General features: G+C 37.8%; 2 protein-coding genes across 13 annotated transcripts in view; one reads left to right on the top strand and one right to left on the bottom strand.

Moving 5' to 3' along the window:
* Window positions 1–447: 447 nt before the first annotated feature.
* tau (microtubule-associated protein tau) overlaps window positions 448–24,436 on the top strand; it is a 28,103-nt gene continuing 4,114 nt past the window's right edge. The window contains exons 1-9 of one of the 12 annotated variants that reach the window (XM_018007830.2): window positions 12,095–12,886; window positions 14,700–14,834; window positions 16,787–17,450; window positions 17,572–17,615; window positions 20,125–20,314; window positions 20,374–20,576; window positions 21,733–21,918; window positions 23,202–23,219; window positions 23,638–23,796. In XM_018007830.2, the coding sequence (XP_017863319.1) occupies window positions 14,817–14,834; window positions 16,787–17,450; window positions 17,572–17,615; window positions 20,125–20,314; window positions 20,374–20,576; window positions 21,733–21,918; window positions 23,202–23,219; window positions 23,638–23,796 (1,482 nt within the window). In that variant the 5' untranslated portion in view covers window positions 12,095–12,886; window positions 14,700–14,816. Of the gene's footprint in view, window positions 750–909; window positions 1,144–12,094; window positions 12,887–13,916; window positions 17,451–17,571; window positions 17,616–20,124; window positions 20,315–20,373; window positions 20,577–21,732; window positions 21,919–22,253; window positions 22,393–23,201; window positions 23,220–23,637; window positions 23,797–24,436 lie in introns of those variants that run through there. The other 11 variants (XM_089476553.1, XM_089476554.1, XM_089476551.1 and 8 more) reach the window with 11 other exon arrangements.
* Window positions 5,146–7,683, bottom strand: LOC108614027 (ficolin-1-like). The gene is made up of 4 exons (XM_018007910.2): window positions 7,531–7,683; window positions 6,635–7,446; window positions 5,587–6,549; window positions 5,146–5,486 (listed from the first exon to the last, which is right to left on the bottom strand). Exons 1-3 carry the CDS (start codon window positions 7,588–7,590, stop codon window positions 6,435–6,437), a joined length of 987 nt encoding a protein of 328 aa, XP_017863399.1. The 5' UTR covers window positions 7,591–7,683; the 3' UTR covers window positions 5,146–5,486; window positions 5,587–6,434.

The raw sequence follows: 24,436 nt of genomic DNA, 5'->3' as shown, positions 1-24,436 counted from the left end.
AATGTGGTAAATATTTCAATATACTATATACTAAATACTAAATCCCAAATATTTAAACTGTGTGTTTTTTTTATTGCTTATTATTTTAAACGCAGTTCCCCTTAATCTCAGGCAATCTTTTTTGCATGCCCTCTATTTCATCCATATATTAAATATTTATTAAAATAAAAATTTTGATATTTGATATTAGTTTAATAATTGAGCTGAGAACTAGTTTTGATAAAATAATAAACATAAAGAAATTAAAACTGAACAACTTTAAAACTTTGCATCAAATAAAAGTACGTGTTGAAAAAGTGAAAAACACTTATGCATAAAGCCGACAGATGGCGCTTGTGCTATTGTTAGGAAAAGCTTTCACAGCTTTGCCCCTGCGCGCGTACTAAATATAAAGCTTTCGCAAAGCTTGCGCCTCTGCCCGAGCAGACGTTAATTAGGAATTTCAACCGAACTGAAAATCAGTTGAAAACGAGATAACAAACCCAAAAGATACGAAGCGCAGCGCCAAACGCTCTCAGAAAAATTGCATTGGCAAAATTTAAGAAAACTAAGAAAAATACCCGAAAATTGAGGAGAAAACCAAAACAAAGTGAAAAAAGTAAAGAGAAAAAAAAAGAAACAAAATTATACCAGCATTAAATTGTTAAATTTAGTTATTTTAATAAATATTGTTGCGACTTTATTATTTGAAAAATAAAAGAACGCAACTAAAGCATTCCAAAAGCGAAGCGAAATCAAAGTGTGAAAAGGTGAAGCAAGAAAAGTGGTGCAGAAAATATTAAATTTAACACAGAAAAGAGTACACACAGCGGGTCAAAAAAAAAAAGAGTCCTGTACTAAGTGCAACACACATACATACACACATATATATACATATATAAATAAACACATACATATATAAACATACAGGCATTTTCAATATGGCGGATGTCATGGAGAAAAGCTCTGTGCTGGAAGCTGCGGTGTCCACGATTCCCGAAACGCGCCCAGTGCAGCCCGTGCTGCTGCAACAGGAAGCGCCACAGCAGCAACAGCAACAGCAACAGCAACAGCAACAGCAACAGCAACAGCAGCAGCAGCTACTGCAGCAGCAACAGAAGCCGGAGCCGGCTTCCGCGGCACGCGCTGGTCAAGAGCAAAAAGGTGAGCTGACACACATTACTCATACGCGATGTTAACACGCCGCAAATCAATTAAGAGCAGTAGCAGAGAATCGTCGATATGTATCTATGTATCTATCGCTCAATTAGTTAAAGTGTTTGGCACACCCCGGCACACTGATGGTTATGTTGGCCAAACATGCACCACGAATGCCATCAACAGCACCGCCAGCGCACCACTAACACCAGCTCACGTCATATTTTCTGGCTGCCTTAAGCTATTGTGCAAATAGATTTGTATACCCTAGCGAAGAGTCCCCTAATTTAGCGTTCGAATATGTCCCGAGCCGAGCACGATGCAGTATTAAATAAAAAAGAGAAAAAGGCAAAGATCCATTGAAAATTTAAACTTCTTTAAGTTAATTTAAGTTTAAAGCCTAAACTGATATCGATTTATATATATGTGTATGGAGTATATTGAGCATTGAGTATAGTATGAGTATATTGAGAGTATATTGAGAATTGAATTTTCTTTAAGACAAGTTGAGTTCAGTATATATGTACCTAAGCCGATATACAAATAAATATATATTGATATTTCACTGATATCAGAAAGCAATGGAAATCTGAATTTACTCATATAACATTTGGAGCTTAGTTATGAGTGTATACATACATTTATGCCCATCAAGTCAGACATTAGTTAGTGCATTCCACTTCTTGCAATACTCGGACAACATTTTCATTGTAGCTGTTTGCACAGTTGTCGAGCGGCTTTGAAAAAGAGTTGTTTGTGCTTAATGTTCGTGTCTGAAGAGCGGGCACTCAGCAGTTAAGCCCGCTATCATCGGGCATCAGCCGGGCGGGATGTGCCACAGGATGTGGCAACCATTGTCTGGCGAATGTGGCATGGGCGCAACGACCTGTAAGCTACGTTTTAATTGTGCCTCGCATGCATTGTGCATCTAACATCTGTTGTTATCGGTAACAGAAGTTGTGTAGGCATTGCTTGCTACTCCGTTTGCTTCTGCTCCAGCTACCGTCTCTAATCATGCCTATGCCCCTGTCCTTGTCGCTGCATTTGCCACTCCCCAACTTCAGTTATCGGCACCACGAACGGCGCCGCTGTTGCCTGCAATTTCTGTCCCGGCCCCTAATCCCGGCCCTGCTTGTATAGCTTCTCCTATTTACTGTTGATTCAGCACTTACCTCTGCCCTTCAGACTATCTCCCGCCTCATCCATTCTACCAGGCCTGAAGAGAAAGATCTGAGATTAAGCCTCTGTCCTTGCCTCTGTCTTAGCCTCTACCTCTCGCTCTGCCCCTGATCGTTGCTCCGTCGAACTACCCGGCCATACTCCCACCCGTGCTCCTACTCTTATCTCTGCCTCTGTCGCTGTCAACCGCATCATCATCCGCTGCTGATGCTGCTGCTCTCGCTGTTTGCGGTCTGTACTCTGCAGATGACCTCGTTTCAATTAAGCTAGTTTTGCTGATGGTATCTTTATGTCTTTGTAATTCATCTAAACGCATGCGTTGGGCCTAATCGCTGACTAAATAAAAATCTGTCTAGGAATATGATCAAAACGTTCAACCGAAAACGAAACTTAAAATAAAAGTAAATGAAATTGCCTTTTGGATTCATTTGAGACTTTGCTTTGATTTATGATTTTGCAGGTTTGCTTATCAGATTTACATTATATATAGTGTATATACATATTATAAATCGACATTTAAGAGTGAAATTCAAATCATTGCCTCGAATCACAGTACAAAATATTCTTGTTGGTGTTCCTCTTTTCAGATTCTTGAAGTGTGGTTCTCGCTCTATCCTTCTCTCTCTCTCTTTCTCTCTCTCGCTCTTATTCACTCCCACTTTTACACAGTGCTACTATGTGCTCGTTGTGTTGTCCCATTCACTGTCACCTCTGACGCTGATTAAATCAAATAGTCAACGGTAGTGCAAACCGGCTCGGTTAAATAATCATAGCCACAACAACAACAACAACAATAATTGTTATTGTTTTGTGCGCTTTTATCTTAGAGCTAAATAACATAAACTAATAGCAACAACAAAAAATAGAAAACAAAAACCGACTAAAAATATAAATAAATATTGTTGCTGATTGCCATCAGTTATCTCCTGCTCTCCATCGCTCATTCTCGCATTGCCGCGTTCTCTCATTCTCTCATTTACACAGCTGTGTCATTCACATGAAGTCATCGTCGCGTCGACGTCAGCGTCACCTACTTCTGTCCGAACTATATAACAATATATAATTCGAATATACTATGATTACATATACCCTTACAGCAGGTATTATATATATAAACATATAAACATATATATATATTTATTAATTTATTTATCATGCAGCAGTCAAATGAATATTAGCTTAGTAGTATATAAACCAGGATAATTAACATTTTTGATTTCTTTTCTAATGCTATAGCTAAATCTGATCTACTTTTAGATAAGAGAAGATCGATGGACCTATAGGGTCCTAACGAACAGGAATATTATTAAAATAAATCATTGCGATAATTACATATATTAGAGAGCATAATTTGAAATCGAGGCAGGTCAAACATTTTCAAACATCAGGCAAACGAGATGTTCTGCAATTTCAGATACTATTCTACAAGCGACCTTGTCTTTGCATTTTGTCTACATTCATTTATTTGCCCACTTTTTGTTTTACCTGAGTTCATGTTTATTTAATTTTGAACTCTACTAACAGGTGATATACACATACCTTAGCGAAACTCTTTGCATCAATCTATATCTATATTTGCACACGCAGTAGATAAGTGCGGACAGAGTCCTCTCTATGTGCTTCTCACTTTGTGAAAAAACATAGAGAGAGAGAGAGAGAGAGAGAGAGAGAGAGAGCGTGAGTGTGCTCTTTTGCTTTATAAATAGATAACTTTGACTGCAATTCTGTCAGACACACTTCTTACGTAGTATTTGTCTTCAATTAACACAATTTTGCAAGCCAGCTGTGCGAGAATTGGTGTCTCTTGCATTTTCCTTACATTACTTACTTACATTCTTTGAGGAGGAGGCTATCCGATTAGAAATCTTGCGTCGATTTCTATCTGATGCCCACATAACTATATATCCAGAGTAACTATATATCCAGAGTTGCAACCCTTGTAGCTCCAATCTACTCTTCCTGCACATTCTTAACAGAGTATGCCGCATAAGTGCCGGAATTCCCTCAGTTTTTCAGAAGTCTCTGCTAATTGCTGTGGCATCCGCTATAAAAACACGAAAATCTATCTAATTTCTAGACATTTAGCGCCATATATGAGGGTTCGGTTGTTACTTCTGCTCTTTCTGCTGCCACGCCCTGTCGACTGACAGCAAATGAAGCACGAAAATCTATGAAAAGCTTTGGTGTACTTTTTAGGTAGACATGCGTGTAGCCCATATATGGAGATTATGATTAATTTGCTTGACGATTAATTGATTTATATATTCTTCATTTACGCTTCTGCCCGGAAAGAAAATTTAAAATAGCTTTCGATTTGAAACTCATGGAAAAGTCAATTTGTCTGATTTTACATGAAACTAAATAAGCTTATAGAGCTCTTCTATTAGAGATGTATATTCAGTTTAAACTAGAGAAGTGACAACTGTAAAATTGAAAAATTACAGCTTATGGTGCTCGACTAGGAAATATCCTAGGCTACAGAGATCGCTTAAGACTTATTTATTATACTCATTCACGCATTCACTCTCTATCTGTATATGTATCTGATTGGCTCTTTCTATCTGTATGAGGAAGTCCTATAACTGCTTCCACATTTTCATAGTTACGAGTATAGCTCGATTTGTCTGTTGTGGATATTAATGTCCTAACCTATAAAATTAGGGTGGTGCTCAGACTTTTTTCGAGATGGACAAGCTGAACTCGTGTATATACACATATGTAGTAGCAGTAGAATTCAGATATAAAAGCTACGCATATATATTGGGAGAAAGAAGAAGGCAGAAGCAGGCTCCCAGAGTCCACCCAGTTATAATGCCAAATCAATATGAATATCTGTTGAGCATTAGCTGACAGATCACCCGAGCTCTATGTTTATCTGTTTATTTTTGTAGACAGGTTATTAGCTCTTTTTGAACTGTTTCGAATCTCAAATTGGGATTTCGTCCCAACAAGGCTTTATATAGTGGGGAGCGTTGGTCCTTTGGAAAATTTGCTTTTCTTTCAACGCCATTTGGTTTACAATTTTGGATCTTCCCCTTTAACGCTTTGATCCTCCCGTCCATTTCTTGAATCGATTTTACCATGTCTTTGAGCTTAGTATTCTTTGCCTTCAGCTCATCATTAAGCTTTGTCGCTTTATCCAAAAGCGCCTGCACGTCCTTCTCTGCGGGCTGCAACGAATACAGATTTGTATCAGATCTGATAACTTGTATTTATGTGTAAATTATATATCAGATTAATACAATTCTTAATAACTATTGCCGCTCTTACCGCTTCGCCAGCAGCGTTGATAAATCCCAGAAACGACACGAGTAGCACACAGAATATGATTTTATTCATTTTGCCTTACCGCCTTAAGTGTCTTTAGTAACTAAATGTTGGGGCTCTTGATACTAATATGCCTAGGCTAAACTGTAGCTGCGACGGATTTGTAATGAAGCGCAAAACTATTTGCTACATCATTTTTAACGTAATTCGTTCCAATTATGGACAGATTTTAAGACAAACAAAAATAGTATAATGTCCGGTCTGAGGCCTTAAGGCATATAATAAAACTTAAAAATTAAAAAACTTGAAAACAAAAATTAAACTTTTGTACTAAAATATAAAAATGACTGCTTGTTTGAAATTCTCTAGGGGATGCTCGAACTCAGGACTTCCTCAACCATATGCCAAAGCTTCACGATAGTCGAATTTTATAGGTGAAAAAAAACGAGTATACAAGAAAATAAATAAATTTCCACACTCTGGATATGCTTCCTACACACATGCAGAATAAATTGAATACTCTGAGGATCATTCGCTCCAAGTTTCAAGTCGATTTTACATATTCTCATCTTAAGCTCCATCCAATATCCTGACAGTTGTCATTGAAATGTTTTTTATATAGGGTACTCAAAAGTCAGGCATTGTTACACAAGAAATGTTTCTTTTGTGTCGGCAAAGGCTTGGTTCTTTCTGTAAAATATCTATAGTTTTTGTTTCCAATAGTTGAAGATATATGAATCATTCTTAAATCAAATCTTGAGTTCATTTGATTCACAATAAAGCATTCTCGGTCGATTAACTGAATATTTTATTATTATCGTAAGAGTTTTTATTGACCACTTTTGAGAGTCTCATCCCAGTACTGGACGAATCATCATTTTGACGGATTTCTCGCTCTCTCCAGTTGCCCAATGCATCCCATACGTGTAACGGTTCGGGTGCTGTAAGTATTTGCCATTGGGATTGCTAATTGACAAAAAGTAAGATAATTAATAATTATTAATTTTATTAATCAGTAATACTAATAAGTAATCAATATTGAGGAACTCACCTGCTTTGCAAACCATTTTCGATATACCAATAGCCGCCATGAAACTTTTGCGATAGATTTTTGGGATTGCTCTCTCTGTCGTAGGTGGAGAACTTACTGTTCACATTTCTCGATAGAACATCTTCAGTGCCCGAAAAATCGCCAACACTCTTCAGCACGTACGACTCATCCTCGCTACCAATTAGGAAGTCGCCGTAACGGGCCCAGTTAACTTTACCTTTAAAGCTCACGACTTTCACAAACAGCTCGAATCTCTGATAGTTGGTTAGTCTATATATATTCTCCAATCCCAGAAAAGAGTCTTCATTTAGTTTCCCGAAACCATCTCGATACTCCGCCCAAGTCCTATAGAAGTTTTCGGTTCCATGGACTCGGCGCTGAATGATCAGCCAGCCGGAACCAGCTGTTGCGCTGTCGCACCTAACGTGAATTGGCTTTACGCCGGGCATCGTTATAGTCTTGGCGCCCGTAAAGTGCAAGTATGGCACACAGCTATATCTGGACGGAGTGGATAGGTTGATCAGGCAATTAACCAAGTGTCGGCGACCCTCTGGCGTTCGAAACTTTTTACGGTTTTTATTGAAGAACTTGGGCAGAGCAACGCTGTTCATCGTGGCATTGTCACTCTGTGCATTCACTGCTTTTGTTCTGCCACTAGGCTGACAAACGTCAGTCTGCTTTTCTAGATCTGCGATTTCTTTTCGCTTTTTGTCATATTCGTCTACTTGATGTTGGAGCTTCTCTTGCTCTGCCTTCAGTTTTGCATTCTCTTTCTCCAGCGTATTCAATTTCGCCTGCAGCTCCTTTATGCCCTGCAATCATCATGTATTTATGTAGTGCATTTCACATAGTTATCGATAAGTGTTATTGGTATATAAATACATCCTTGGTATTACCTCTGCTTTAATCGTTCCATATAATGTTCCGCATACGGCAAGTATGATGATTAAGTGCATTTTATATATTCGCTTTACGATTTGCAACTATTGTAAATATTGCCATATTCTTTCTATTACATTCTTTATAAGTGTTTGTCCAATCCAATTATAATGGCCTGATCAAAATTTCAACTGGAACTAATGTTGTTAAGTGAATTATTGATACGGAGAGTGTAGGGAATACAAGCTTCAAAATAACTTTCACTGATTCGTTTAGACCTTCAAGCCACAAATTTGTCTTGAAATTGGATAAAAAATTAATTTGAAAATAAAAAAAAAGATTATTCCTAAAAAGAATACTAATCTGCATTGATTTGATTTTCTATATATAAATGCATCCGATTGGTAGGGTATCCGATTGTAGGTCATTGCAATGCCAATAACAATAACAAACAGGGGTAGGGTACCTGATAGTCAGTCATTCCAATGTCCAAACACGCTATCATAATTCCAGCATATGTGACAGTCGCTATTTGTAATGCTTATACATAATAGGGTATTCTCTAGTCGGTTATTTCAATGTTTACTCATAATAACAAATATCCAGGGTATTTAAAGGTCAGTCATTGCGGTACAAACACATCTTCTGTTGATCTTTACAACGTGACAAGCAGAACTGTGTATATGTGTCTATATATATATATATATATATGTGTGCGTGGGTGTGTGTGTGTGTGTGTGTGTGGAATGACCCTTAATGCTAACATAATTTGCATGCAAAGTGGCGCCCCACAAATCTATTTACGAGGGGCTAGGGCTTGTCCGACTGCACTCGATGCGAAGCAACAAATTCATATGAAAAGCGCGCACAAAACAACATTTATTAAGTTGTCATGTGTGTGTGTGTGTTTGTGTGTGTGTGCCAGGTGAATGCTAATTGGAAACGCCGCATAGTTTGCACACTTTATTAATTAATTTAAAGTATTTTGAAGTTGCTTTTTTTTTGGCATTTAAAAGTTTGATCAATAAAATTTTGGCCACAGATTAATAAAGACATCAAATGGCTGTGTGTGTGTGTGTGTCAGTCTCCTTTTGGGTGTTGCCTTAATTGTTTTCTGCTCTCTAACAAAGTGTCGCTTGGCACGCAAATTGCAATAGCAGCCACCCCTAAGCAGACAAACCAACTCAACCCTTAACAGTATGCACAGCCCCAGCCCGTCCCGCCCACCCCAGGCCCATGGCCAGTTCATTAAACTCGGTCAAAACGCTTACAGATTTCATGTGGTACATTACGGCCAACAACGGGCAACACTTTCGCCACTGCCGCTGGGAGAGAGATCGTTGCACAGCTTGGATTAGCTGCCACGTCTCGAATCGTCTCGAGCCGCCTCTAGGTGGATCGTCTGGTTACCCAATGTTGCCGCATTTGGCATCGCTGTTGTCGCATAATTTGTTGTTCTCGCTATGGCCTGGCCATATTTGTGATTGGCCGCCTTTTGGGGCAGCGCTGCGTGCGTGCCACGCAGTTGCCACATTTTGTGGCAATCAATAATAGAAGTGCGTCAAAACTACAAATGTTTTTAGGTCCGACTGTCGGAGAAGCTATAAATATCGGTAGCTGATAAATTAACGGCTAACTGAATATACAGATAAATACAGTTTAAGTTGATGCACTTGAAATACCCTTGACACTTTTTCGAGGGCTGTTTGAAAAGTGAAAGAACTTTATTGAAGTAGATAAGAGAATTAAAAGTGAAAGTTAATTTACTTGACTTTCTTATTTTTTTGGGAAAACTTTTCAGTAATAATCATAAATATACAAATGAGGCCAAGCAAGGCTTGGATTAACTGCGAAATATTAAATATAAAAATAAAAGATCTAAAAAAAAGTGCAAGTTCAATATAAAAAGTCTGAACTGCCCTCGTTATAGATAGAGTCAGTTAGATATGGGCTGAATAATTAAATATATGTTTTTATTCATTTACATACATTTGTTAGAAAGTCAGTTAAGGCCCTAGATATCTTATCGTATTATCTATATCAATCTTATTTGTGTTCTTAGGGTAAGTAAATCAAATAAATAAAAAAGTTAGAAAAACACCAAAACTGAAAAAGAAATAAAGTTAAAAAAGTAAATTTAATAAAAAAAAAAGAAATAAAATAAAAAAAAAAATCTTTAAATTTTAAACTCTATTAAATATAATTCTGTATCAAATGATACATTTAGTGAAAAAAAAAAAACTAAAATGTAATTTTAAGCCAAACATATAAATAAAAAATTTTTTAAATGAACAATTATAAAATTAAATATACACGAGGCTATCAGGTTACCCACAGTTTAATACTCGCTCAAAAGAACTCACAAAGTTTACCATTATTTATATTTCTGTTTCACGTCATGTTTCAAGTCATTTCCAAGTTCTTTGTTCCTTGAACTAGTTCATAATCTTCAAGCTGTACCAGATTTTGTGTTTAAGCGATTAGCTTTAGGCAGGACTGCCTGTTGGGCAGATATGACATATATGATTCATCTATTGCGCCGCAGCCTTTAAGGGGCTGTTAACGCATACATGCGCAGTGCCACAAAGCTTTTACACACACACACGCGTGTATAGAGAACTGTCATTGAGGAACTCATCTTGGGAGATTCCTCAAGTGGCACTTGGCGGCATCTGCTCAAAAATATGAAATGAACTTTGTCATAAAACAGCTAAAATAATCAATGAACTTAGTGAAAGGAAAATTAACATATGTAGATACCACATATGTATATATACAATATAAATACATGCATATATAGGGTATATCAGTGTATATTATATAGAGATACAAATATACTAATGTCCGCCAAGGGAAGCCAACAAAAATGCCGATAGATACCGACAGAAGCGCAACCCCAAAAAAAGAAGAAAACACAGAAACCAAAAGGAAAACAAAAACAAAGCAAATGCCGAATACAGAATGAAAGTGTAAAAGAGAGGCGAATACTCTGCTGGCGGTTTTAACAGTAGCAAACAGCAGCAGAAGAACAGCAGAAGCACAAGCAGCAGCAGCAGCAATAGAGGCGGCAGCGGCATCGGCAGAGCCACCCCCGGTATATGTGTGCGGCTGATTCTCTTGTGTGCGTGCTCTCGTGTGTATGTGTGTGTACAGTTACAGCATAGCGCACTTCCCCTTAGCGCATAGCTTTCCTAACAGCATTTTTAGTTTTTAGCACATTTATTTAGACACCAACCCAAAGAGCAAATGCAGTACCTCGTTTTAGTACGTAACAAAGCCGCTGTGCGGCGCTTTTACATAATTGACAATAATGTAACTGAAATGCAAAATTTATTTTCTTTACAGGTAATTTAAAATTCGATAATTAACTTGTGTATGAAATGGCTTCATCAAGGTGGTATGTATTTATTAAACGCATTTTGCTAAAATATACATACATATATTTTATGCAAATATATCAATATTACATAGATTAATGAAAATGCTAAATGTTTATAATATTTGTGAATATAATAATTAAATTGTAAAAAAAAAAAAAATTATATACATATAGGTGTATATATATGTATATACATATATATATTATGTTAAGACCTAGATTGAACTGATTAAAATACAATAAACTAGTATGGTACCTAAATTTCTGGCAGTGCATCAATTTGCGCAAGAAAATGAAATTCGTAAGCCACTAAGCCTCTGTCATTAGCTAAGTCAGCAATTGCTAAGTCCAGCCCTTAAGCTTCGTATAACGAATGCAAAAGAGCAAGAGCGAATGAGGTGCAGACATAATAACCTTGACAATCGGATGGGCTACTAAATACTAAACATAACGATAACAAAGCCTAACTAGGCACAGACATTAAAGTTAACGCAACATGCAATAGACAACCCCACATCGTCTAACCTCGTCCTGCCCTGCCCGGCCCCGATCCCTGCGCATCATGAGCAGGAGACCGTGAACGGGAGAGCCTTGCGTGCTGTTCGCTTCTAAATATAATATGCACAACAATTAGTAACGAATCAAGGAACCTATGACAACAACACCTGAATAATAGACAACGACCACTAAAATCGTCTGCTCACAATCGAGTTCGAATCCGAATGGCAATGCCAGTGCGTGGCAGGCGGTGCCTGTAGCGCAGTCCAGCTGCGATTTATGTGCCAGCGAGGGTTGCTGCTAAACTTGCTCTACTGGTTTTAAAACAACAAATATGTGCGCTCAGTTCTATTATTAGCTAATTTTTCTTAAACTTTCTGAAAATCATAAATCGAGCTTCTACAATTTGTTCATATCTTAGTTGTTTTAACCACTTTTCCTATTGAGAGATTCTACAATATTTGCCATACCTATTTATTCTCGTCACTTTTTCAGATCTCATTTTCTTCTATTCATTTTCTTTTCATGATTTTCATTCATTATTTCATACTCTCTTTCCAGCTTTATTATTTTATATACCACTCACTTTTTCTCCTCTTTCTTCTCTCCTCTTTTGAGATCAAGTAGTTTTATTTTTCTACTTCTGCTACTCTATTTATTTTTTTTCTGTTTTCTTATTTTTCTATCGATAAGTTTTGTTATTGCCCTTCTCTGCCTCGATAGATTCCTAATTTTTCTTCACCCAATTTTCAAATTTTCTTCTCTTATTTGTAAATCTGCTCGAATCGTTGTTCAACTTTTCCCATCAATGATTCAGCATATTTTCTTTTCACCTGTTATTTGACTTCAAGAAACTTCCATTATGAGTTCTAGCCCTCAATGGGATTCGAACGCACCTCGCACATGCACGTATTTCGGTATATGTCAAGCCTGAACAGCGCCGTTAATCAAGGAACTGGCGCGGGCAATGCACAGAGGCGCGTCTAATGCGCTCCTTGTGCCCATAAAATTAATCAAGCCTCAAATGAGATTTGCATAAAAACTACGAACTGGGCAGCAACTAAAGGGGGGCAGCTAACTGGGGCTACAATTGTTGGCGTGTTGGATTTGCATTGGGTTAGGGCGACCCACTAATAAATTTCTATGCCAATGGGATAGACGAACCGAATAGAGTATACGCCGTGTGTGTGCCAAGACGCGGCCAAAGCGAGAGCCTCGAACTGCGCAAGGACATTTCAGGTTACCCCACACATACACACACACACATAGGCATAACCAAAACAAATTCTAAGTATTGTAATTCGAAAGTTTTTCAAAGCAAATAAAAGCAGTCGAGTTTCAACACTCGCGCCAAACAGAACGCAGCGCGGCGTTGACGTTTTAGCCAAAAAGAATCAAAACTGAAAAACAAAATTTAAAGCAAATAAAAGAACAAAGCGAAGAAGAAAGAAAAGAGACACTAATATTTATGCCATAAATGTCAAACTGAAGTGTGTGTAAGTGTATTTGCAGTCGTCTAAAGTTTTTAGACGAACTGCAAAGTGAAAACGTGCAAAGTGCAAAGTGCAAAGTGCAAAGTGCATTAGCCTTAACGCGGCTCAGTTAATGCCCTTTGGCCAAGCTGGGAAATCGATAAAATTGCAGTTTGTTGTTGCAGCTATTGTTGTTGTTCTTGTTGTTGTTGCTGTTCTTTATGGGCAACTGCAACAAATGATAACAATTGGGTTCGTGTTGTAAAGTGCCCATTAGGCCATAGTACAGCTACACTGAGAGAAAATTGTGGCCAAATAGAGAGGGGACTAGAGATCGGTTTGTTTACATATATCTTCAATTCAAATTTGCAATGAATTTCCTAAATTAAATAAGCAATACAATAAATAATTAAAATTAATTTCAAATTTCAATAGAAAATAGTAAAATTTACTAGGCAATTTTTCAAATTAAATGAGCAAATTTCATAAGCTAAGCAGACAATTTTATCAAAATAAAATTTACTATAAACTAAAACTGAACATTCTATTCAAAATTTTACTAATTATTAAAAATAAATATTAAACACTATTTGTCATTTTAAAATGTAAAAATAATAAATTTTTTAAATTCATAAAATACAAAATAAGTAAAAAAAAAAAAATTAGCAATACAAAATTTAAAGCAACTGAAATTTTTAATTCAAATAAATATATTTTAAATAAATAAACTCTAAATTTATTTAAGAAAGCAAATCCATTTAAATCAATAATTTGAAATTCAATCAAATTACTTTTTTTTAAGTTAAGGCAAAAGTTTTAGTTTTCCATTAAAATTTAGAAAACTAAATGCAAATGTAAAGTTAATGGGACATAAGGTATAAGAGCAATAGATGCATATTTAAAATTCTATTATGATCTATGTTTAAACAATTTTTTTTCTAGCAGCGTAAAATTTTTAATTTTATAGTTAATTTCAAGTTTAAAATTATTTTATTAAGAACTAATTTCACAAATTTTGAGCAAAATGCTTTTTATTTGTCAATTCAATTAACTCAACTCATTAGGATTTAAAATTTTTGAGAACCAGCTCACATGTTTCGCTCAGTGTTGGCTGAGTGATAAAATCGCGCAACTGCATTGCCCGATTGTGCGAGAACAATAAAGAAAGAGAAAAACTTTAACAACAAAAATCAATTGAGTTTGCTGCAAAGTTTGTTAACATTTCAGTAGCAGTTGCATTCACATTTGCATTTGCACTTCATGCACTTGGCGAAAAAGGGAGAAAATTCTAATTGAAAAGAAAAAGGTTTTAGAAAGCCGCAAAACTTTAGCCTCGCCTCATTTATGCCAGGCAAATGCGCAGTCATTGCGGGCATCGAGTATACGAACCGTCAGCCCCGGTCGACAATTGTTGATAATCAATTTAGTGGGCCACAACTCATGCTCTCTCTGTCTGTCTATGAGCGACTGTCGCTCTGACTCTCTCTCTCTCTCTCTCTCTCCCTCTCTCTCTCAGTGTGTGGCAGTTGACATGGAATTTCTGCAGCAGAAAACAAATCATTTTTGGGGCCAAACTAATTTGCGGCTTAATTTGGTTTTTTTCGAATTCTTGTTTTTTTTTTTTTTTTAAGTGGTTAGGGGAGCAGTTGGCTTGCTTGGCTGTCTTGCAACCGCGTGGCGCCTCGGCGCAGTTGTTGCCACTCACTCAGTTGCCAATTTGCACGTGCGAAGGCCACGACGCGCCAGCAGCCACAAGGCTCAGCTCTAGATCGGATGTAGATAGACATATACATATATATGGACATATAGTATATATATAATACATGTTCTTTTAAAGTCTCTGTAGTTCCTCAATTGTAATTTTATCGATTAAATGCAAAAGTTTTCGGCTCCAGCCCAAGCTTAAATTACAACTCCCAATCAAAACCCCAAAACTCGAAGCAAACACATTAAAATGAGTGAAACCGATGCGGTAAGTCTGTACCAATCTATATACCTAAATATAGTAAATATACTTAGCTTTTTGCACTTAGCATAAAATTGTAGTTAAATCACGACAGCAACAAAATTCAACTAAAAGCAAGCTCAAGTTATTTTCATTTCATTTATGGCCAAAGACAACAATTTAGTTGGCAATTTCTTTTGCTGTTTAACATAATTCAATATGTGAATAGAAGCGGTTCCGGTTAACGATTTCGCTTCGATTTCTCTGAATATACACGTATAAGACAAATTTATAAAACACTTTGAAGGGTTTCATTCTATTTCAAAATTCTTTATGAGAAGAACAAATATAGTTAAGTACATATTATAATTTAGAATTGATCTACAACATTTTTGAACCTAAATAGAATTATGTTTGCAAGAAATTCATTTATTCTTCTCAAATATGTAATTCCTACACTGAAAGTACGAATCTAAAAATCTTAATTTGCGGTTTTATATAGACTCTTCTGAAATTTTACATTTCGAATGCCAATTCTCACCTCTTAGGAAAACCAATAATAGGATCCATTCTTTTTATTTTCGGAAAATCATATACCATACTCGAATTTTAGCTGCTATAAATAAAAAGAAGTATTTTGGAACAACAACTTACGTTCACGGCAAATAAATTAAATCAAATTAATATTAAATTTAATATTAGGTTTCTCATTTATTTGCCGTAATCTAATACTCTATAAAATTAGCACATATGGTCTGAAGAAATATGCAAAAAAAATCTGCCTAATCAGGGTCCATTACCTAGTGAGGCTCAATGCATATCTTATGAGTCAAATCGTTAATTATAAAACTCGCTTCGAAATAAAGAAAATCTTGCTTTCATTCACCTACATTAATTTTGCAAACCTGAGAATTGAATGGGATTTGTCGAAATCGAGTTGAATTTGACGCGATTTGGTAGCCGAGAACCGTTTTCGATAGTTCAATAGATATGATTAATATTCGTAGACAATATCGGGCTGACCTTGGGCAACCCGCCTGTAACTGTAAGTGGGGCTGTGGCACGCCACTGAGAGGCCGTGGGGACAGACATGTCGCAACGAATTTGTGTTGGCAACCGAAACCCAGAAGAAACCCTTTTTGGCAAGCCTAAGCGAAACAAAATCAAACAACAATTTGGCCAATGGCGCATTGACTGGAGCGCGGTCTTAGAATTGTCGAACTTTTTTTGGGCTTCATTTTTTGTTGTTGAATCAATAAGCGACAGCCGAACGATTTGGGTCACATTGCAGGCAGCCAGCGCTGGCTCATGACAAATGTGCCATAGAGGTAACCCAAAGCAGCGCCAAATACCAAAACAATAAACTGTAAACAAATGCAAGGAAGGCAGCCATCAAAATCGAGAGCTCCACTCGATACAGGCTATTGAAAGCGCAGACAGATAGACAGACAGACGCCCACCCCCACATGGCCATTAGCACACACGTATGCAAATGATGTGTGTTGCTATTGCTATTGCCATTGCTATTGCTTCTGCTCCTGCTCCTGCTCACACTCCTTGCCTGCTGGCAGCAACAGCCAGTTGGGTATTGGATTACACGACACTTGCACATTTCTGCACCAGCACCGCAGGCGTCAGGTTCGCTCCAGCTGAGCTGTCTCCAGTTACACGAAATGTACAAGCCAACCACTGCAGTCGAGCAGCCGGAGCAAGTTGCTCCCGCCAAGCAGCTGGCCAGCTCCTATGTGGAGCAGCCGAGTCCCGGCTACACAGACACCGAACGCTACATGGGGCCGCGTGTGGTCAATCCCAATTACGCTCAAGTCGACTACAGCCGGCCCAGAGCCAACGAGCGCACCACCAACAGCAACAGCACCACCAACAGCAACAGCACCACCAGCAACACCAACAACGGCAACAATAGCAACATCAACAACGAGTTTGTACGATCCAATTCCACCTTTGCTTTACCTGCGCAGATGCGTTCCGTTGCTGGCCCGCCGCAGCCACGCCCACCCTTTGCCGGCGCACGTCCCATGGGGCCACGTCCACCGCTGCCGCCCAACATGGGGGGCAGACCGATGCCGCCGCCATTGCGTCCGACGGACAGCAAGAACAATCTGCTGATGGGCCCGCCGCAGCAGCAGCCGCCGCTCAATATGCGCCCGGGCATGCCACCCGCCCGGCTGCCCAATCCGAGCGGACCTCTGAGCCCGCCCGGAACGCAGGCTGGGCCCAGACCACCGGGTGGCTTTCCGTGGTCGGGGCAGGGGCCCATGCAGCGACCGCCACAGAATATGACGCGTCCGCCGCCCACGTTCGCCAGGCCCATGCCCGGGCAGCCGCTGCAGGCGCCCTTTCGACCGCAGCTCTACAATCAGCAACAGCCGCAGCCGCAGCAGATGCAGCAGCTGCCACAGCAGATGCAGCCACAGCAGCAGGTGCAGCATCAGCAGCCCCAGCAGCAGCCACGCCCACCTTCGGCCAGCAGCTTACACAACGAGGATGACGATGACGTCATCATGGGTCAGGCCCAGACCCCCATCAAGAGCCAGAGCATGAGGCCCGATCCCATGGGCTCGCCGCTGCTGGAGGAGACGGAGCCACCATTCGATGTCACGCCAACATCGCTGGGCGGTCACAGTAAGAGCTCAACTCAATGTGGGCGTGTCGCCTAATGAAGCCATTTCCCCTCGAAAAAAATTGATAGACTGAAAAACTTGATTCCAATTTCATTAACTGAGTTTCTATTTGGTCTTTGCAGAGGGTGACAATGACAGCGGCGTGGATGAGTCCACTCAGGAGAAGGTGAGTTTCCGGCACGAAAAGCCAAGCAAGCAACGACTGCCCAATGCTCGCTCGGAGTAGAAAAAGCTGGCAATGTGAGACTAATCTTTCAGTGATTCAGTTCTAAAAGTTTTCTTTGGGGAAATTCAAGGTTTTCCTATTTTTCAAGGCCTTGCATAGGAAAGGGAATATTAGCATTATAATCAACCGAGCAATATACCATTTTATTATTTATATATAGCAGTATATCCAATCATTTACTTTTTCCCAACAGTTTTCCAATTTTCTTTTCATTTCGAAGCCAAATCCATAGACTCCCTATCATATAACTTGAGCACGCATCTTTGAAAACGGGTTATTCTTCAGTTTCAGAGCTCTTGGTCTTTTGTAGAGTTTATCAAAATTTTGGTGTGTTGCTCTTAATTGAGAGGAAATTAACTGACTGCAAATTAATTTAATTTCGTTGACCGTCAACCGTGTCTCTCACAGCGCCTACAACTTTTGCTACCCTAACCACTTGGTCCATTTAAAGTCGGGCATATTGGTGATCGTAAACAAGTCTTGATTGTGTTTCATATTAGACTCGAGAATTGAGGCAGTCTAGCTCAGTCTTTATATTTACCTTAACGTCGATTCTGTAAGCTATAATAGCTACAGCAGTAAAGGTCCAGTAGTTACTGCTTTAGGACAGGGACATATCGGACTTTCATACTTATTCCTTCCAAAAAGGAAAATTTGATAAGTTTTCTACAAATTTGAGTCGATAAAATTTGAGTTGATAAAAAGATATACAAAATTCACTTCAGCTATAGCCTAGAGTATTCCATATTCACCTACCCACCACTCAAGCTTCATCTTCATCAAAGTGAAACTAATATTTTCTTGTTCTCAATATCGTTATGTTCACAAATCATAAATATCTGTAAATGGCTGCAAATGCCGCCTGCACAGCGACCTCTGTGGCTCTGTGGCTCTTTGGCTCCGTGGCACGCTCCATTAGTCAGCGCCAGCAGCAGCTGCTGTTCATCCAAAGTTCTCGCTCTGACAGCGCTCAGAGTTCAGATCAAGTTTTAGCTTTACGGACGGCAGTTCGAAGCAACGGCATAAGCCAGATTTTGTCTTAAACTATATATCTACTATATATATAAGTGATATTTACAATATATATTCCTATAGATATAGTTCTTTATATGTGTATATATGTGTGAGTGTGTGTCATTTGTGAGAAGCTCCGAAACTTTTACAGGTGCGCAGTGTTGAACGGCACAAAACTTAATACAGTCAAACTACACTAAAGCCAACAGACCTCAGATTTGTGAAGACTTCAACCTCTTTCAAGGTATGGACTGCACATCGCGTAGCTGTATACAGTGATAGTCTATACGATAAATGAATATGTGGACCCTTGGGGGCTTCAAAATATTACAATAAACAAAATTGAACTCTTTCTGAAAATACTAGATCTGGTAGGCAAAGAAAGAGAAATAGAGAGAGGCCCTTGATGGATTGACCTTATATAGTACTTTATATAATAGTATACTAAAGTACATTTACTACATATACGAGTTGTACAATCTTTTTAGTATATGTTGTTGTTTAGTATGAGTTATAAATCGCTTTACTATATTTTTACTAGCTCTATCTATTTGCCTTCTGCGCCCACCTTCCTGTAGCCTTGACTCTATTGCATTTCTAATTGATATTATTTCAGCGATTCACTTTATCATATTCTACTATATATCCCACAATAACTGAACACGATTATCATAAACAAATATATAATTATGCATAATTTAGCTATTGAGTTAGCATACCAAGTACACCCCTTTAGACCACACCCAAACGAACTCACCTTCTCTAAGTTCTCAAGCCCAATCTCAACAAATTCTTTATTAAGACTCTTCATATACCTTATAAAAGAGTGTAGTATAATAAATCTACAAGTCTCCTTTTCCATTTCATAGCATTGTCAATACAAATCAGTTCGTTGAAGCTAACTTTCACTGTACACCAAATTGCCAAATGTAATGCGATTTATGTGTGCCAAGTTGATAAAGTCGAAACACGGCAAGTTTTTTTTTGGTTAGTCATATTCCTACATATTTCGTGATTGGGGCTCGAGTTGGAGCTGGGGGGATTGTCTCTATAAATACCTCGCAAATAAAATATGTTCATTCATATGCAAAGCGCAAAGAGCAAAGTTTTGGCCGTGGAGGCCGCGACAATCGATAAAACAATGGGAATCCTGTCGTGCTGGCCACGGTCCCAGCTGGCTGCGCTCTCTTTATGGAGACTCAGAGTCATAAATGGCATAGAGCCGTATAAACCTAGTTATTAGCGGTCGTAAATATTTGACCGAGAAATTCCGACGTACTGAAGCAAAAGCCTCGACAACATGCATTTGATTGTGCTGGCAGATGCCAGCTATCTCATTGTAAAGCTTTAGCCCACTGTCCAACAGAGTGAGACATGACTGTACTGACACTGTGCTTTTTCTTGTTCTCCCTCTCCCCCCTCCCGATAAACACAGGATCGCAACGGACCGAATTCGCCCAGTTCGCCGGTCAAGACGCCCACATCGAGCTCCTCGAAGCCGGACAAGACGGGCACATCGCGCCCACCGAGTGCCACGCCCTCTAACAAATCGGCATCCAAGTCGCGCAGCGCCTCAAAGAATCGCTTGCTGCTCAAGACCCCCGAGCCGGAGCCACCCAAGAAAGGTTAGTAGTTAGGACCGCAATCTATACCCTAGCTCAATTCTCTTCCAATCTGTCCTCAGTTCCAATGAACAAGATACAGGTCGGTCATGCACCATCGCCCAATCTGAAGGCGGTACGCTCCAAAATCGGCTCGTTGGACAATGCCACCTATAAGCCCGGTGGCGGCAACGTCAAAATCGAGTCGAAGAAAATTGAGATCAAAGCTGGACCACGCATCGAAGCCAAGAATGACAAATATATGCCCAAGGGTGGAGAGAAGAAGGTAAGTCCTAACTGGTCTAAAATTGAGTATGGGTGTCTCTCTGAAAGATTGATTAAGTTCTTATCTGATGCAAAATATACCCTGTACCTATGACATGTGTGTTGAATATTAGGAAGTATTCTAATGGAGGGTGTTTATAGAAATATTATTATATATTTAGGTAAACCCTTTGCAATCATGTATAAATATCTACCCTACTCTCAATAATTCAGAATCTTGACGACGTAGAAGCTAAACATTTTTGATCTGGATTGACTTCTCTATAAAGAGGAAATATGAATACATGTATTAATCTATACATTTCAATATCCATCTATAATTGAAGAAGAGAAAAGCTAGTATAAAAACATTTAGTAAATTTTCTTCCAATAAAATAGATGATAGTATCTCTGTAACTTAGAGACTATTGGATCTACATATATAAAATCTAATTGTTTGAATAGATAAGACCTACTCTCCGGATGTATTTTCTTCCACAACAATGTGACTTTTATAAAGGCTACGCCTTACCTCTATTCGGTTTGCTTACAGCAATAATCAAGGTCATTAAGGTCTCATAATAAACTTATCTAGTGCTGTACTTCCTCTCGGCTACACAACGAGCCTTTAGCAAGGTACAGGGTATACGCCTAGTCAGTCCACTACGTACAAACGCACTTTTAGTTCTATTTACCGTAGTTGCAATCGGTGGAAGACAACAACAACAACAAAGCATTAATATGAACATCAACTATTTTGATAGAAATTCAATTTCACGGTCGACTTGCGATTCAAGATATAGTCTGTATATATATTTATATCTAACTGTATATTTGTCATGCAATCATTTCGGTTACTAGTAGGAAATGCAAATTACGAATAAGTCGAGGCACTTAGCAGCAAATTTTCTAGCCATATGTAGAATATCTCTCAATATATAAACGCTATTTAGATATACCATATACAACATCAAACTGAATCTGATAAGTCGAAATTCATACTGAACGCGTGCATTGACATTGACTAAGCAGCAATGACTAAGTTGCAATCGAAGTAGTTTTAACTTTTTAACCTTATTTTATATGTCTATCTGTATCTGTATCGAACCACCAAATCACCACAATGCAAAAAAAAAAAAAAAAAAAACAAAAAACAAAAAAACGACAACAATTTGTAGATAGTTACAACAAAGTTGCAGTGGAATGCCAAGTCAAAGATTGGCTCGCTGGACAATGCGTCCTATAAGCCGGGCGGCGGCGACAAAAAGATCGAGTCGCTCAAGATGGACTTCAAGGACAAGGCCAAGCCGAAGGTCGGCTCCAAGGACAACGTGAAGCATCAGCCCGGCGGAGGCGATATTAAGGTGAGCCGAAAAGCACTTGAAGCAACGTTTTCTTTATTTATTCTTTATTTCGATTCAAAATCGGAGTCTTGACTCTGATTGGGACTTGTGTATATTTATGATTTACCTACTCTTCCAAGCAGTTAAGTATTTTAGTTTTTGGTGTCCTAGAAGTTGACTTTAACTGGCATGGTGGCATGTGGGGCATGTTGGGCATGCGGGAAATGGGGCATGGGGCACGGGGCACGGGGCATGGGGGAGCATGTTTATGCAATCTAGTTACTTTTGGCATGCTCTCGACTCGCTCACCAACACATCTATCTATCCAAATATGAAAACTCTATCAAAATCCGCAGAGCTATTCGTACAAGAAATACCCCAACGACATTGTCTTTGGCGAGGGCTCCAAAATAGTTAGCCATCGTTGTTTGATGGACAATGCGCGTCTGGATGACAATTTGTATAATGCAGACGAATAACATTGGGTGTAGCTGGGTACGTAACGCTAAGCACTATCCAAAATCATCATCTAACCCCCACCTGGGTGACTCCATTGTTACTAAAGCTTTGCAACTTTGTAAATACGAATGGCAGTTACGGTCCTAGCTTTGGAATTATATAGAAAAAGAAACAGCTTTATGTACACTCAGAGAAAAATCTATTGTAACAGAATACTATTGGCTTATAATAGACATTTATTGCCTCAATCTGTATGAGCCTGTGTAGGGTTAGGGTTGAATGTTTTTGATTTAATTTTAAAGAGCTGTCAAAAATACCAGACTAAATATTGAACGCTACGAAGCTTGATTACCTGTGGCCATAATACTTCAGCAACATATTGCTTAAATACTACATACATACATATTTTCTTGCTATACCTTTAAACATTTCTTTTAACTATACGTTTTAGCTGTACTTTTTAGCTATACTTCTTACAATTACTCCCTACCTATACATTTATTTGTAAGAAAACAGCTTATTCTCTACAATGAAAAATATACAATCTAGGCGTCATACTTGAACCAAAAAATTAATTTGAATACGATATTTCTAAAGGAAATTTTACAAGCTACAAAATTTAACAATCAAAATGTTTTAAACAATTTTTTGGAAATTTAAATACATATTTTCTCTGAGTGGTATTTGTTGTATATAATCAGATATATGAATTTCGTTATTTAATTTATTCAACTGGATTTTGTTTTCACTAACCCATTGAAGTTACAAAAAATTTCTTGAATACAAATCTTTTTATATTATGTTTAATAATTAACAAATGTTCACAAAAAATACAAAAAATCCAGGATAACAATACGAAGGATGTAAGTAACTTGAAATTATTTTAAATGTATATCAAAAAATGTATTATAAAAACCGAGTTTTTCACTAGTTCTGTCTATACAACAAATTTTTAATTATTTAGTATTTTAATTTTTAGTATTTTGTGTAATTTTGGTATTTGGTATTTTTAGTATTTAAATCACTTAATCACACTTTCTTGAAGAATTCCTCTAGAACACCAATATAGAAAATGTTCTCCCTGTAAATATTGTTCATGTTATTGATGTATCAACGAGAAAATTCAAAAATTGCAGTTAACTAAGAACAACAATTGGTCAGCAAATCGAAAATGTATATATTTACAAATGTATATAATGGAAAGATTTACTCTATACAATGTAATCGTTGCTAATGAATTTTGTGTGCGTTTTTGTTGGTGGCTTTGACACTACATTTCAGATCCAATCGCAAAAAATAGAAATTAAGGCACAAAGCAAAGTTGGATCTTTGGATAATGTTAAGCACAAGCCCGGTGGCGGTGAGAAGAAGATATTCGATGATAAGGATTATTTGAAAAATGTTGAACACTCTGTTGCACTGACAACACCACCAACACAGGTAAAAAGAAAAGCGATCAAAGAATCAAATCATATTAAGAAATCATCGAAGTAGTTTCCAAATAACAATTTGTAGTTCATTTTGGTTATCATTTTTCGGTTTTCTCAAATCTAATTTGTAATTTGCAGTTGATTTCATTACCAACAATTCATCAATACATCTAGACATCATTACATCAATTTGTGAATGTCATCCCATTTTGTGTTTAGCTCAAGAAATTCATTTTTTAATTGTAATTTTCATTTCATTTTTAAATGGCATACGATCAAGCAATATCTGAGAGAAAAAGCACTGCAAACCTATATATCTAAAAAAAAAAAAAAAAAAAAAAAAAAACAGCACTCACTAAGGCTTACGAAACACCCAAAAATACTACAAAAACTAAAGCTCGAACTAACTTGGATTTCACTTTATCTCTAACAAATTAATCAAATAAGCATCTGATTAGCTCCGATTTGATTTATATATACAACATCTAAATACTAAAAGTATTTTTGTAGCACAATCAATATATCATATATATACATATAGTGGGTGTATTCTTTTCATAATTTGTTATCTGTATATTTTTATTAATATTTTAAGTTAGTTTTTTATAGTTTTGCATTTAAAAATGAATTTCTTTCAAACTCAAAACTGA

Source organism: Drosophila arizonae, chromosome 2 (assembly GCF_054131065.1).
Source record: "Drosophila arizonae isolate 15081-1271.41 chromosome 2, UAZ_ARI_1.0, whole genome shotgun sequence".
In the NCBI taxonomy this organism is placed as follows: domain Eukaryota; kingdom Metazoa; phylum Arthropoda; class Insecta; order Diptera; family Drosophilidae; genus Drosophila; species Drosophila arizonae.
The sequence above is the reverse complement of the archived record's forward strand: the minus strand, read 5'-3'. Positions and strand labels throughout refer to the sequence as shown.

Coding starts and splice junctions, on each gene's coding strand:
- LOC108614027 (XM_018007910.2), bottom strand. CDS start 7,590: ATGCACTTAATCATCATACTTGCCGTATGCGGAACATTATATGGAACG. Junction 7,447..7,530: donor ATGGAACGATTAAAGCAGAG/GTAATACCAAGG, acceptor TGATGATTGCAG/GGCATAAAGGAGCTGCAGGC. Junction 6,550..6,634: donor GAAAATGGTTTGCAAAGCAG/GTGAGTTCCTCA, acceptor TTTGTCAATTAG/CAATCCCAATGGCAAATACT.